The 14,135-nt window shown below is 42.3% G+C and overlaps 1 protein-coding gene across 1 annotated transcript in view; it reads right to left on the bottom strand.

The window, feature by feature from the left end:
* Nucleotides 1-419: 419 nt before the first annotated feature.
* MYO5A (myosin VA) overlaps nucleotides 420-14,135 on the bottom strand; it is a 141,928-nt gene continuing 128,212 nt past the window's right edge. The window contains exons 36-42 of the mRNA XM_015558905.1: nucleotides 12,858-13,012; nucleotides 10,322-10,411; nucleotides 8,193-8,343; nucleotides 5,635-5,917; nucleotides 3,745-3,919; nucleotides 2,595-2,675; nucleotides 420-2,339 (exon numbers count right to left, since the gene is read on the bottom strand). Of these exons, the coding sequence (XP_015414391.1) occupies nucleotides 2,187-2,339; nucleotides 2,595-2,675; nucleotides 3,745-3,919; nucleotides 5,635-5,917; nucleotides 8,193-8,343; nucleotides 10,322-10,411; nucleotides 12,858-13,012 (1,088 nt within the window). The 3' untranslated portion in view covers nucleotides 420-2,186. The remainder of the gene's footprint in view (nucleotides 2,340-2,594; nucleotides 2,676-3,744; nucleotides 3,920-5,634; nucleotides 5,918-8,192; nucleotides 8,344-10,321; nucleotides 10,412-12,857; nucleotides 13,013-14,135) is intronic.

Raw genomic sequence — 14,135 nt, 5'->3', positions numbered from 1 at the left:
GCAGGCAGTGGGACCCACGGCACATCTTGAAGACCTGACAAGACTGAGGGTCGCATGGACATGCCCATGGACATGCTGCAGAGGACTGAGCTGGGGAGGTCGGGGCTTCGCTGGACAGCCTACCCATGGTGGCATTTTGTTGTTAGCATCTCCCCACTCAAGTCCCATCTATGCTCTTAGACTATGACACATTCAGTACTAACCACCTGGTCATGAGTACACTGTTCACTGAAAACCACAGTGACAAACCAGGCAAAACTGAGAGAATCTGATTGAATTAGTAATGTTTTGGGTTGGTTTTGCAAATAAATGTATCCAATTGAATACAGCAGTATGTGATTCAATAAAAATCACCTAGACCAATTAACTTTCTAAAAGCATGGACACAGATCATGCACATTGAAGAAAGGTTATAACTAAACAGATTTATGATATTTTTATTAATCCCTCAGACTTAACAGGCACTGAACACTCGTCTCTACATCAGAGGATAAACTTACTGAGGAACTACAGCTCATTTCTCTAGGATCTTAGCGCCGAGAGGAGAGATGCTAGACATGGAAGGGACCTTAAGAGTCAGTTGTCCAATCCTCTTATTTATAAAAGAGGAATTTGAGGCCTAAATAAGTTAACAGACAGTATTTATCTTTTAATAACAATCTTTATCACTGGTTCTAAACTGTGTGACTTCCATTAATAATATTGCACATATTTTAATAAGATGCATTTTTATAAACCATCTGGGAGTTAAATTATATAAATCTATGATTGCAATGAAGAACCAGAGTTTCTGATGAAAGCTAAGGATTTGTATTTGCACAACCTGAAAGATTTATATATAAGATTTCTAAGGAAAAAATGCAGAATATGTTTAATTAAAATTTTGTGGTGAAAACATAGAATCTGGGTCTTAAGAAGCCCAATCCCCTGTAAAATTCAGCAATCTTCTAATATTTCTTAGATAAGTCAAAGTATTTCTAACATGATGTTCTTTAAAGTATCTAGAGTTACTGAGAACATTTATAGAAATTGCAAAGGCTAAAAAAAGGAATCATAAGTATTCATTATACACCTTCTTTTGCATAATTTATAGGATAATCAAGGTTTCAAGACCAGAATCATGAATATTCTGACAATGCTCTCTAGATAGTGACTGAGATTAATTCTTAATAAATTAAGAAGAACGGAAACCTGTCAAAGTTGACTGTATGCATTGCAGAAATCAGATCTGGGAACTAAAAATAAGTCACTTCACAGAACACTGTACCCTGTTGTGGTATCCACTAGGGAAAAATAATGAGCACACCACTGTAATGTGTCCTGAATAAATAATGACACCAACAACTGCCGTCTGTCTAATCCTACCCCTGAATGTCCAACATTTTGTCGTATTACTACAGGACTTTCCAGTGTCTGCTACTAGTGCAGGTGAATCTGTAGATGTCTGCAAAGAATCCAGTTAAAACTGATCTGATTGTACTATAAACAGAGTTGATAAAAGAGAAGCTTATTCTCATAGTACCTAACAAGAATACCGCTTACATGTTAAAGAACCCAGTATATAGCAGCAGTTTAAGATGCTCAGGAAACTACAGTGCAAATGGACTTCTATGCTATACAGTAAACCAGCATTTTCTTAATATCTCTACATCATAATGACACATGAAGGACGTTACTTGTCCAGCTATTATACCTACTACAGTTGATTTCTGTGATCCAGTTCAACATCACCATGATTCCTAAACTGATATATTATATGGTATGTTCTCAATAGTGATTTTTCTTCTGGTTACATAGAGGAGGTTCTCTGTGGGTACCTTCCTAACAACCACTCAGATCTGGAATTTATGGTTTTTTTATACCATTTAGATGTACGTAGTGCTAAGGATTTAAAATAAATGCTGGCAACTCAAGATACATTTTCCCCTTCCTTCCATCATTCACCTGCATGTGAACTCGGGGTACCTAATGAGCAAGGGTGCGCGGTGCTACAGGTAACAGCACGAAGGAGCGTGACTTTCTTTCCGAGGCGATGGAAGTGTTCTAGGGAGATTTCCAGTTAATAACCTCTTGTTTGGAAGATAATGACGACATCTTCTTTAAAAATGTGTTTCAGTAGCTCACTGGAAGTAATGGGTTCTTATTTCAGGCAAGAAATGTACTGTCCTTTTGCCTCGGTGTGGCTTTCAGACCCGGGAGATGAAGCCCAGGCCTAGGCTGGCTGGGATCTGGATGGTCTCCAAGGCGAGGGAGGACGGGTTGAAAGGAAAGGTGACGGGAAAGATGTGTTTAGCATCCATGAGCAGCTGAGGAGAGTCCTTCCTGTCTCGTAAACGCATCTAAGAAGATTAAAAAACAAAAAAAGCAGAGCATCAATTCTTTGAATCTGTAAAGAAAATTTTCTCCTGCTAAAAAGCCTACCCAAACTTCCCCAACAAATGAAGAATATTTATATTTGTTTTAAATTCACTTCATTTTCCCAATAAGCTGTTATAAAAAAAATGCATTGTAAAAATAAGATAAAAATAATACAAAAATTATCTTTCAACAAATTGTAAAATTTCCATTAAAAAAACTGTGTTGGGAGATCTTACCTGTATAGTACGAATAAATGACACAGAGACTCTTTCTTCAAACTCATTAACTGGCGTATACAAATTCAGCACTTTGACAATCTGTGAGAAATAAAATGATCAAAGTTTTCAGCAGATAGTCAAGTGCACTAGGGCTCATAATAAAGAAGACCGAAAAGATCTCAGCGCAGTTCCCCTTCCTCCCAGGGCTGGTGGGGCAGGAGGGGAGATGAGGTGGTCTGAGGGCACATCAATTTTTATTATTTTAATTTTTATAATAAAAGCGTATCAATCTTTGTACATTTTAAAAAGCAATGTAAATTTGGAAAAACATTCAAACTGCACAAAAAGAACAAAACATGAAAAGCAAAAGTGCCCCCACTCCCATCCTCCCAGTTTCCCAAAGTGGCAATTTTTGACAGGATCCTTACTATCCATCTAGCGCTTTCTGTACATACTCTATGTGTAACCTATGTGAGCTTTCTATGTTATGAGATATGTGATGAACACCAAGAAAGTCCAAGAGTAAGCACAGAAATAACTGGGAAATGAGAAGTGGGCATGTGCATGCCTACGCCTCCCCTCATGCGGCTGCCGGTCCTCACGGTCCTCCCTTCTCTGCTCCCTCCTTAAACTCAAGGCCTTGTCTGACGGGCCCTCCCCTGAACAGTCAGCTATCGCCCTCAGCACTCCTTCGGACATCTCACCACTGAGCTCGCTAGAATCTCTTCCAGCAGAATCAGTTGGGTACATCTGAATTCCCTACTAAACTTGTAGTTCCTTTTCAGCAGGGATTGTTCCTTATATATTGAAGTGTTTCCCCCAGCAACAAGTGTGGTCCCTTGAGATAGGAACTCAATTCGGAAACAAGAATTATCTGTCTCATAATAGAGAAGTCAAAAGACCTATAAGACAATATGGAAAATTGTTTTTTTTGGAACACAAGCGCCATAGCAGGCCTAGGATGCTAACCCCTCAGAGTAGGGCCGCTTTCGTTCCTGGTTGTGTCTCAGTGCACTGAAATGTGTGACTTCCTGGTAAAATCCTTCTTCAAGAGCTGTCAGATAAATGTCTGACGCAGAGGAAGTCAGCTCAGATAAGATCAATCGTGAGAGGACTCTATCACCCTTTATGAATGTGAAATGATGTGAGAGGAGGGAAGCTGCGTTACCTGGGCAGTAGTTAAAGCATTGCACATGGAGCAGATGGCTTCTGCATCATCATCTGTTTTCTTTTTCACTTGCAGAAGCTGAGCAGCCTGAATGAGAGGTTCCAGGGTTTCTTTAGCCCCACTGTTCATCAGATTCTTGTCACGTAGCCATTCCTCCAGTTGACTGACATTGTACCTGTGCCGAGAGAGAGAGAGAGAGAGAGAGAGAGAGAGAGAGAGAGAGAGAGAGAGAAAGGGGAGAATGCAAATTTACTAAATGTTGTCATAAATGCCCTAATTTTCTGTGTATGGCTTTGTCAGGAATTTCAGTTAAAATGACAGGCAGTATTGTTTGCTTTTCTTAAATCTTATCAGCTATATTTAAAAATTATCATTATAAAAAGTCATGAGGTTTATAATCACAATTATATAAGAGTAAATGACTAGAGAATATAATTATCTTTAATGCAAGATAGAAAAGTAGCCATTATAGCAAAAGTAAGACTGGCTAAAAGATAAGATAGAACACATTGTGTGGCTGTGCCCCTCTTAAACAGCTGACCAGAAACACTTTGCAATTCCTCCTACAACTTCAGAGGTGAGAAGTGATAATCCTTTAAGTCCTCTCTCTTAAGTCCATCTGAATAATAACCGCGCCCCCGCCCCCCACACACACACACTCTGTGCTCCAGCCTTCTTCAGGGAAGAGCCTGGATGATGGAGGCAGTGACCCGAGGAAGCTCAGGGAGGGAAGGAGAGAAAGGCAAGTGGGGGCCACCAGGAGAGAAGAAGACCCCCAAACTACATGGGTGCTCAGGTATCAAGAGATGGCCAACCAAGTAACAGTGGTTCTCAAACTAAAATGAGGTGGATGGACACACAATCAGACTGAATAATCACTCGTACAAGAGAAATTATTAGGTGCTGCAAATGTAAAAACAAAGCTTATAGAGAAAGAGGTTCTGCTACCGGGGAGTGAGGCATTAGCTTCTCAATGTTAACTACAATGGATGTGGGTCCGAATGGGAAATTTGAAAAGAATGCCAACGTTTCCTGAGACTGAGTAACTAAAGACTTTCGTAGGAGAATTCTTGCCTCCCCTGGGTGAATTTTCTAGCTGTTTTAAAATAAATTACTTGTAAAATAAGTCAATTCTGTTATGATAATGGGGTTATGCTGAGGAGTAGCTGACATCAAACCGAGTGTAGCTCTTCCTAAAACACCAAGAGGCACATTTCAAGTATTAGTGAAAGATTCATCAAACATGCTCTTGTGGCCCATGGTACAGAAAAGTATTTTGTTAAAATAAATTTCCAAGAGCAACCAAGCATTATAAATCTTCATTATTATGTGATATTTTGTTATTGTACAATTAAAACACACACAAAAGCCCTAGCCAGTTTTGCTCAGCAGAGAGTTGGATTGTGGACTGAAGGGTCCTGGATTTGATTCTGGTCAAGGGTGCATGCCGGGGTTTTGGCTTGGTCCCCAGTAGGGGGGGTGCAAAAGGCAGGCAATCAATGATTCTCACTCATCATTGATGTTTCTATATCTATCTCCCTCTCCCTTTGTCTCTGAAATCAATAAAAATATATTTAAAAAATAAAATACACATGAAAGAAGAGGAAGCAACTATCCCCTCTTTATGTGTTTTTCATCATCTTTCCACTCCCTCTGAAGACTGAGCTTAGCAGTGAGGGGAACCGCTGGAGGCACAGGGGAGCAATGATGACCGAGGAGAGGGCCAGCCGGGCCGCAGGACGTGGCTCCGTGCCCACGCTCCCTTTGCTGCTTGGCTGTGGCCCAGAGAGCCATCAGGTGCACTGACCTCAAGCCAGCCATCAGCTCCCCGCACGCTGGCAGGCAGAGGTGGGGCAGCGAGAAGAGGCCATCGCTGCTGGCGTTTCTCACCTGATCTGCATGCCTTTGCTCCAGGAGCACATGTCCTTCCGCAGGAGGAGGTTGTTCAGCGTGATGGCCCCCACGATGTAGAACATCTGCTTGGCCACCTGCTTGATCAGCTCGGGGTCCATGCCGTGCTGACACATGACCGAGTGGAAGGAGCTGAGCTGCCGGAGGATGGAGTCCAGTGTGTAGGTGCCCTCATCGGCGATGCTGGAGGTCCGCTTCCTCAGCCCTGTGGGCTTCACCCCCGACACGCCCTGAATGGTCTCATGCTCCAGCATGCCTGAGACTGCACGAAAAGTTCACGTTAAAAGAGGATCTGGAAGGACACCGTTTCATGTGCACACACACTCACACATTCAGTTTAGGAAAATGATCTGAGCATCAAAACAGAGGGAAAAAGAACTCTCCCCAAAAAGCTTCTGGATTTTCATCTTTAATAAAGGAATAATTCTTAAATGCAAAAACTTGTTATGAAATTAAGACAGCTTAATGGTGTATTTTCTAAACTAAGAAGCAGCAGCCTGCACTAGCACCAGGGTGTGGTACGTTGGGAGGGTTCTGAGAGAGGTATGCAGCAGTTAGGAGAAGATGAGCATTCTCCAGCGCTGTGTGAGCCTCAGAGGCAAACAAATCAAGTAGCAAGGGCAGGAGCCTGCCCAGCCAGTGTGACTCAGTGGTTGAATGTCGACCTATGAACCAGGAGGTCATGGTTTGATTCCCAGTTAGAGCACATGCCTGGGTTGCAGGCTTGATCCCCAGTATAGGGTATGTAGTAGGCAACTGATTATTAATTCTCTCTCATAATTGATGTTTCTATCTCTCTCTCTCCCTTCCTCTCTGAAATCAATAAAATTTTTTTTTAAAAAAAGAAGAAAGGCAGGAGCCTGGGCAGAGGTCTTGGAGAAGACTTGGGAGGGGCAGTTGTGCAGGGCTGAAAAGCTGGGCCCTTCCTTGCCCTGAGCTCATCCTCCCAGGACTCAGCCTTCTCCTCTGGGGCACTGCTGCTCATCTCCTGTGCTCTCATAACATGTAGCCTAAGTGTCCTCTAGGACAGTTTTGGGATGCCTTCTCCTGGGCTGGGAGCCCCTTGAGAGCAAGGGCCAAGCCTGACTCACTTTTATTTCTCCTAGTGCTAACCTCAGGCTCCAAGAAGCTCATACAGTCAACACTGTTGCTGTTGAATCACTGGGGGTTGGGTGGTTTAAGGGAGACACCTTAGAGCAGTGGTTCTCAACCCTAGCTGCACATTAGAATCACCTGGGAATCTTTTTAAAATCCTGATTTCTGGGCCTCATCCTCTGGAAATTCTGTTTCTTTGTTATGGGGTGGGGCCACAACATTAGTAACAAAGAAACGGAATTTCCGGAGGATGAGGCCCAGAAATCAGGATTTTAAAAAGATTCCCAGGTGATTCTAATGTGCAGCCAAGGTTGAGACCACTGCCTTAGAGGTAAACTTCTTGTTTAGCCAATAAAAATGGGCACAAATAGGAAAAGAGTTTGGCTGAAGCTGGCCTTCCTTGCATCTGCACCTCTTGCATTTTAGCTGCTTTAAAGTCATGACTTCAGGGGACGACTGAAGAAATCACCCGACTCACATGGTTTCCTCAGCCTGTTATGTTTCTAGTTGGCTGTGGGCTTATGATAGAAAATGGAACACTCTGAGCCCACAGAAGGGAAAGAAATTGTGGAAATGAGGAAAACACATGGGTGGGGAGGAAAGAGCAGCTGGGAGCAGTCTTCAGAGGCTACTGATAATCTGCCTGAGGATGAGAGTTTGGTAAGTTAAAAACAAGTGTGTGTGTGTGTGTGTTTAATTCAATGCATTTAAAGTTAGTAGCCTAGAATCTGTACATGCCCCCTAATTCCGACTTCAAACATGCTACACATTCCACAGTGCAGCATGAGACATAAATAAACATGCAGAATGAGTGCACACATTTGAAAGGAGGTACACAGAATCACATTCGCTGAAAACACATATATAGAAACAGAAACACACAAGTACACACCTACACGCACACCCAGTGGGGCTCACTGAAATAGAAACTACTGCATTAAACCAAATTGCCTTTAACAATTCCAGAAGGACCATGAGATGTACAACTTAGCCTGGGCTGTCTGAGCCCTGTTCTGTTGCCATGGTACCCTCCCACTTCTTTTACTGTAGCCTATTAGTCAGTCAAAGTGCAATCCCTTCCCAGCCTTCCTAGTTTTAGGTGTAGCGTAGTAGTTTCCTAGGGCAAGGTTTGAAGTGTTTTTTAAAACTGGACAAGGAATAAGGTCTACTGCTGGGTACACAGCATTACCCAGTCTTAGAGAGAGGTACTGCACATTGGGGAGGGAAACTAGATACTGCTGCCTTGGTCGTGTGGAAGCAGTGATTCTGATGTATCCCAGTTAGTCATGGCTAACATCCCATGTTCTGGGATTCCTCAGCTAATTTTAGGAGCATTTTATGTTCTCCACTTGAATACATGCTGAGACATGTGCCACTGGTGGTTGTCTACTGGTGGGCATGTGAGGTGGACAGACTTGATGTCCGCGACGCCCTGGCCTTACCGATCATGGGCTGAAGGATGTTCTCCAGCACCCGCACGAGCTGCTGGTAGATCTGAATGGCCAGGTCACTTAGCACCTGCCGGTACTCAGCCAGGTCGAAGTTGGTGAGGCAGTGTTCGTTCTGGCGAGATGTGTTGTGCTTCATAAAGCCCTAGAGCCACAACGCAGAGTTAATGACGCACAGGAAGTGAGATGTCTGCTGTCTGTCAGACTCGCTTGATCAGCACCTTCCCATTCTTTTTCTCTCTTCACAGAGTTTCCATCCATCCCACACATAAATGCCAGGATAATCATTTTCAGTATGTGTGTTTGTTTCCATCTTTAAAATTCCACTTCTTACTAGCTTTTGAATAATACCTAAGCTTGGCAACTAGCATTTCCTTTCCAATAGCTATTTTATGTCAATAAAATAGGGTGGGAGAACTTAATCTAAAAAAGAATTGCCCTAGCCGGTGTGGCTCAGTGAGTTGAACATGGTCCCATATACCAAAACGTCACGGTTCAATCCCTGGTCTGGGTTGGGGTACGTACGGAAGGCAACTGATCGATGTTTCTCACTCCCCCCCCCCACTTCTTTCATCTCTCTCTAAAATCAATAAAAACATATCTGCTGATGAGAATTGTAAAAAAATTAATGTTTCACTTATGAAACATGAAGTTTATTGCCAAACACTAAACTACCTAAAGTACTAACATGTTTAAACTTCAGTTCATTATAGTCCTATTTATAAATACTGTACCCAAAGGGCATACATAAGCTTAAAACAGATCAACTTCTACAGAGACTGGTAGATACATAAAAAGTTTTCCTTTCATGGTATCCACAGATGATTTTCATCTTTTGGTGGTATTTTGTTAAAAGGGAAAGACAACGGTACAAGAAAGTACTTCTGTCAGCTACTGCCTGCCGAAGGGCAATATCTGACAGAAGCCTACTTGATGGGTTCTGCCCATAGTCCTTAACAATAGGGTCCAGAAGTGGGAATGACAGGGCAGCGAATGGCCCCTCTGGGGAACTCTGGTCTGTCAGTCCCACCTTCCCAGGGACCACATCTTTTTTTTTTTTTAAATATATTTTTATTGTGTTTTTTTTTTTTTTTTACAGAGAGGAAGGGAGAGAGATAGAAAGTTAGAAACATCGATGAGAGAGAAACATCGATCAGCTGCCTCCTGCACATCCCCCACGGCCGGAATCGAACCTGGGACCCCTCAGTCCGCAAGCCGACGCTCTATCCACTGAGCCAAACCGGTTTCGGCCCAGGGACCACATCTTGCTCACATTTGCCTTAATTTGCCAGGACCATCCTCTGCCCTGAGTCTCTGTGTGGGTGCTCAGCAAGTGCTACAGCTCAGTTTCTCTTCTACCCTCCTGGCAAAGGATGGGCAGTGCAGGGGAGTGGTTAGGTGCAGGGGAGTGGTTAGGGGCAGGGGAGTGGTTAGGTGCAGGGGAGTAGTTAGGGGCACAGGCTCTGGAGGCAGGCAGACCCAGAATCCTAGCCCTGCTCCTCATGGCTGAGAGGACTTGAGCAAACGGATGACCTTCACTGAGCTTCAGTTTCCTCATCTGTAAAGCTGGGTCATAAACCCTACCACACAGAAATGTTGTAAGAATTAAGTGACATGGTGTCTAGTAACTGCTGTCTGATGCATAGTAAGCAGCCCTTAATAAACAGTAATTATTAACATATTACATTAAAAAAAAGAGTCTGTCAAACAATTGATGACATCATTACAAACAAAAGCCAAACAGATTTTTGGACAAATTTAAAAAGACACGTCTTAACTTAACACCTTTAAAGCATTATAGTAAGCTAAAACTGTTTAAATTTTTAAAGAGTCCTTGACTAGTCCACTTCCACATATTGACAAAAAGTTTCATTGTTCCAACTATTCATTGACCAATGCTCACTTTATTTCTATTGTGTTTTCTTATAATACAAACTCTCAGAGGAAAGAAACTTTGTTGTTCCCCACAGTCACTGTTCTATAAATAATAAGCATCAATCAAAACTATGAACGTCCAAGCCACCTCTGAATTCAGGTTTCTAAATTAACCAATGGTTAAACATTTTCCTTAAAAAGATCAGAGAAGGCACAGCATGTTGGTTTTATAATCATGTTTTTCTCACCTCTTCTCCGCTGTACTGCTTCAAACAGTGCAAAAACCGGCAAGTGTTAGAGAGCCAGAAGGAAACGGTTTCAAAATCATCACCTCTTTTCTGAAAGAGAATAAGCCTAAATTTGCTTTTTTTCTTGGGGAAATAACAATCTGAAAAATAACTGAACACATAACAGAAGGCCCATTCTTTCAGTTACCATTATAAACAATTATAAATCAAAAAGGAGAACCAGAAAGACTGAAACACTGAAACCCAGATCAGGTCAAACATCATGTCAGTGATATGATACAATTAAGAAAAAAAAGATTTTAAATTGTTTTCTTAGAAAGAGGAAAGGAGAAGGAGAGAAACATTAATGTGAGAGCAAAACATCGATCAGCTGCTTCCTGCACACCCACTACTAGGGATCGAGCCTACAACCCAGGCATGTGCCTGATGGGAATTGAACCAGTGACCTTTTGGTGCACAGGACAATGCCCAGCCAATTGAGCCACACCAGCCAGGGTGATAAGATACAATTTTTGAGCAGTGAATCAGAAATGGGATGAAGGAAGTCCAGTGCAGAGCAGTACACAAGGGAAGCTACTTGTCTCTTCATCAGGACTGGGACACATGTCCAAAAAACTCATTGCTAAATCAAAACAGAGCCCAGGCTGGTGTGCTCAGTGGTTAGAGTGGCAGCCTGTGCACCAAAGGGTCTCAAATTCTATTCCCGGTCAAGGGCATGTACCTGGGTTGCAGTTTCTATCCCCAGCCCCAAATGATGTGTCTCTCTCACATCGATGTTTCTCTTTCTCTCCCACTCCCTCCCTCCCTGTCCACTCTCTCTAAAAATAAACAAACAAATAAATGAAAAGCTATCCTCTGGTGAGGATACAAGACAAATATACTTCATTTCAAAAAGGGATGTGTGACAAATGCACATCAATTTTAAACAGTATCAAAGGGGTGTTAGGTTCTAGTACCCTCCCTTTGGTAATCTTGAAACAATCTGGTACAATAACTGGTCAAATTAGATAAATGCCTTCTGGCAATTAAGATGAAAGGGAGAAAACCTTAGATTTGGTTTTGTTGTCTTTGTAAAAGTTGGCTTAAGAATTGGCAAAACTTGTAGTCTATCTAAGTGCAACAGAGCATCAATACACCAAAAATGAAATGAATTATATTCAGAAGATGCTCATCAATTTTTAAATAGTAAATCTTCAGAAATTCCACACTTCAGTAACTACTGTAGAATATAACTACACAGAACATCTTAGCAATAGGGACTGAGAACTAGCATCTGTCAAAAGATCATGACCAGGCTCTGGGGGGAGGGGTGTGTTTCCTGAGTGCAGTGTTTCAGATGGGGAAGATGACAGGCTCTGGAGATGGTGGTGATGGCTGCACAACAAGATGAATGCACTTAATGCACAGAGCTGGTCACTGAAAAATGGCCAAGCCCTGGCCAGGTGGCTCAGCTGGTTGGAGTATTATCCCATCACCAAAAGGCCGAGGATTTGATTCCTGGTCAGGGCACATACACAGGTTTTGGGTTGGATCCCCGGTCGGGGCGCATATGGGAGGCAACCAATTGAGGTCTCTTTCTCACATCACTGTTTCTTGCTCTCTCTCTGTGAAAATAATAAAAGCAAACAAATAAACAACAAAACTCCACATATCCTTGGGTAAGGATAAAAGAAAAAGGTTAAATGCTATAATTTTTTGTTATGTATATTTTACCACAATAAAAAAAGTATTTCATGAACGACATCTTAGATTTGAGCGCCCACTGGGCATGTTAACTATCCACTTATCTCCATCCTAAAAATTCTCCTTAAGTCAGATAATCAGAAAGCAAAGTATTTAGAACACATTCTCTTAGCTCCTCACAGAAGCACCAGAGTTAAAACTAAGAATAACGTTCATTGTTTTTCTAGAGTCAGGAGGAGGATTATGCAACGTGACTCAGTGATTACTGAGTCATTACGTAGGACTTCCTGCTCTAGTACATAATTTTTCTGTCTTTTTCAAGCCTTTCCTTTCTGATTAGTATCTGTGTGTTGCTTCTCACATGGAATCAGGGACAGGTGACAAGGAAAATTACGGGGGATTTGGAGAAAAATAGGAAGAAAAGTTCAAAGAAAAACTTTATTTCATCAAATATATTTTTATATGAGCCATGTATTATTGACCTTATTTAATACCTATTTTAACTATAGCATCATATTCCCTGTATATAATGGACTCCATTAAATATTTTAAATTTACTTCTAAGACCTTAAAGCAGACTATTTCTGTCCGTGAAGAAACAATTTTCTCCACAATGAAATGCAATTAAATCAAATTAGTTTTGATTATTGTTTATCCTGAGCCCTGTTTTGAAGAAGCATATAGACAATCTGTAAGAAAAAACCTTTCCTACTGTGGTACATTTCCACAGTGGAAGGTAGCAGTGAAAACTGCAAAGTGTTCACACCCTCCTCAAGGCTGAGGGAGAAAAAGTCCCTACATGCAGCTTCTGTTATTAATACTCATTATGAGAATTTTGTTAAACATGACTGACCTTTAATACTTTTTTGATGCTGTTAATTGTGGATGTTAGCAGCGACCTTACTTTCTGGTCATCATTCAGGTAGTCGGCATGTCGGACACACATGAACAGGATATACGCTGGTAACCCTGGGATCAGGTTGACAGCTACGCCACGTGGCTTCAGTTCTGAGAAGAGAAGAGAGAAAAAACAATCTTACCTAACACCGACAGTCTTCATGAGACGTGCTTTGAGAGACAATGAAAGCCCAGTTCTCCTGTGAGAGTCCAATCATTCAGGGTAAATAGGTCACATAAAAAGCATATTTTAACAGCTCAGTAAGAGAAGTTCTTGAGGGTGGGAACATGGTGAATTTTAGTTGTCTTTGCCAAGACAACTCCCAAATCTCTATCTTCTGCCCTGACTTTTCCCTTGAATTCTAGTTTCTTGGATCAAATGCCTTCTTGGCATCTCAGCTCAGACATGTCAGGCTGAGCCCATTCAAACCAAACTCCATTCCTATGGTACCTGCTCTCCCAGGAGTTGTCCCGCTCTCGGTAAATGGCAGCTCCAGCCTTCTAGGTTCTCAGGTTATAAACCTGTCATCACCTTTGATGTCTTTCTTTTTCTCACACCACACACCTAATCCATCAATAAATTCTGTTGGCTTTACCTACAAAACACATCCAGAATCCAGCTACCAGCTGCCCTGGTCTAGGTCCCCACCATCTCCTCTTGGATTGTGGTCTCTGATCCATCCCTCACTCCCCAGTGGTACATTTTCATCCAACAACCAGAGTAATTCTATAGGAAAATGTCAGTCAGATCATGTCATTCTTGTTATGAAAATCTTCCAAGTAGCTTCTCACCTCATTCATTTAAAAACCAAATACTCAGCATGGTCTGTGTGATCAGGTCTGATCCGCTGCCCCAGATCACTGTGCTGCAGTAAAATGGGTCTCCTTGTGATTGGCTGAATGTGCCAGGCATGCCCCCACCCCAGGGCCTATGTGCCAACTATTTTCTGCCTGGAATGTTCTTCCTCAGATATCATTAGCATGAACTGCTTCCTTACTTCCTCAGTCTCTGTCCAAAGATCACCTGGTCAAAGAGGCCTTTCCTAACAATCCTAATTTATAAAAAGCCAGGGGCCATCACTACCAAAACAACTGGACGGACTACCAAACAGCAGGCTGTGTGGGGCGACCAGGCTGGCAGGGGGGGCAGTGAGGGACGACCAAATGACCAAACAGCAGGCTGTGTGGGGCAACCAGGCCAGCAGGGAGCCAGTTAGGGGCAACCATGCGGGGC

The sequence above is a fragment of the Myotis davidii genome, unplaced genomic scaffold (assembly GCF_000327345.1).
Source record: "Myotis davidii unplaced genomic scaffold, ASM32734v1 scaffold132, whole genome shotgun sequence".
In the NCBI taxonomy this organism is placed as follows: domain Eukaryota; kingdom Metazoa; phylum Chordata; class Mammalia; order Chiroptera; family Vespertilionidae; genus Myotis; species Myotis davidii.
This window is presented reverse-complemented; position numbering and strand designations above follow the sequence as displayed.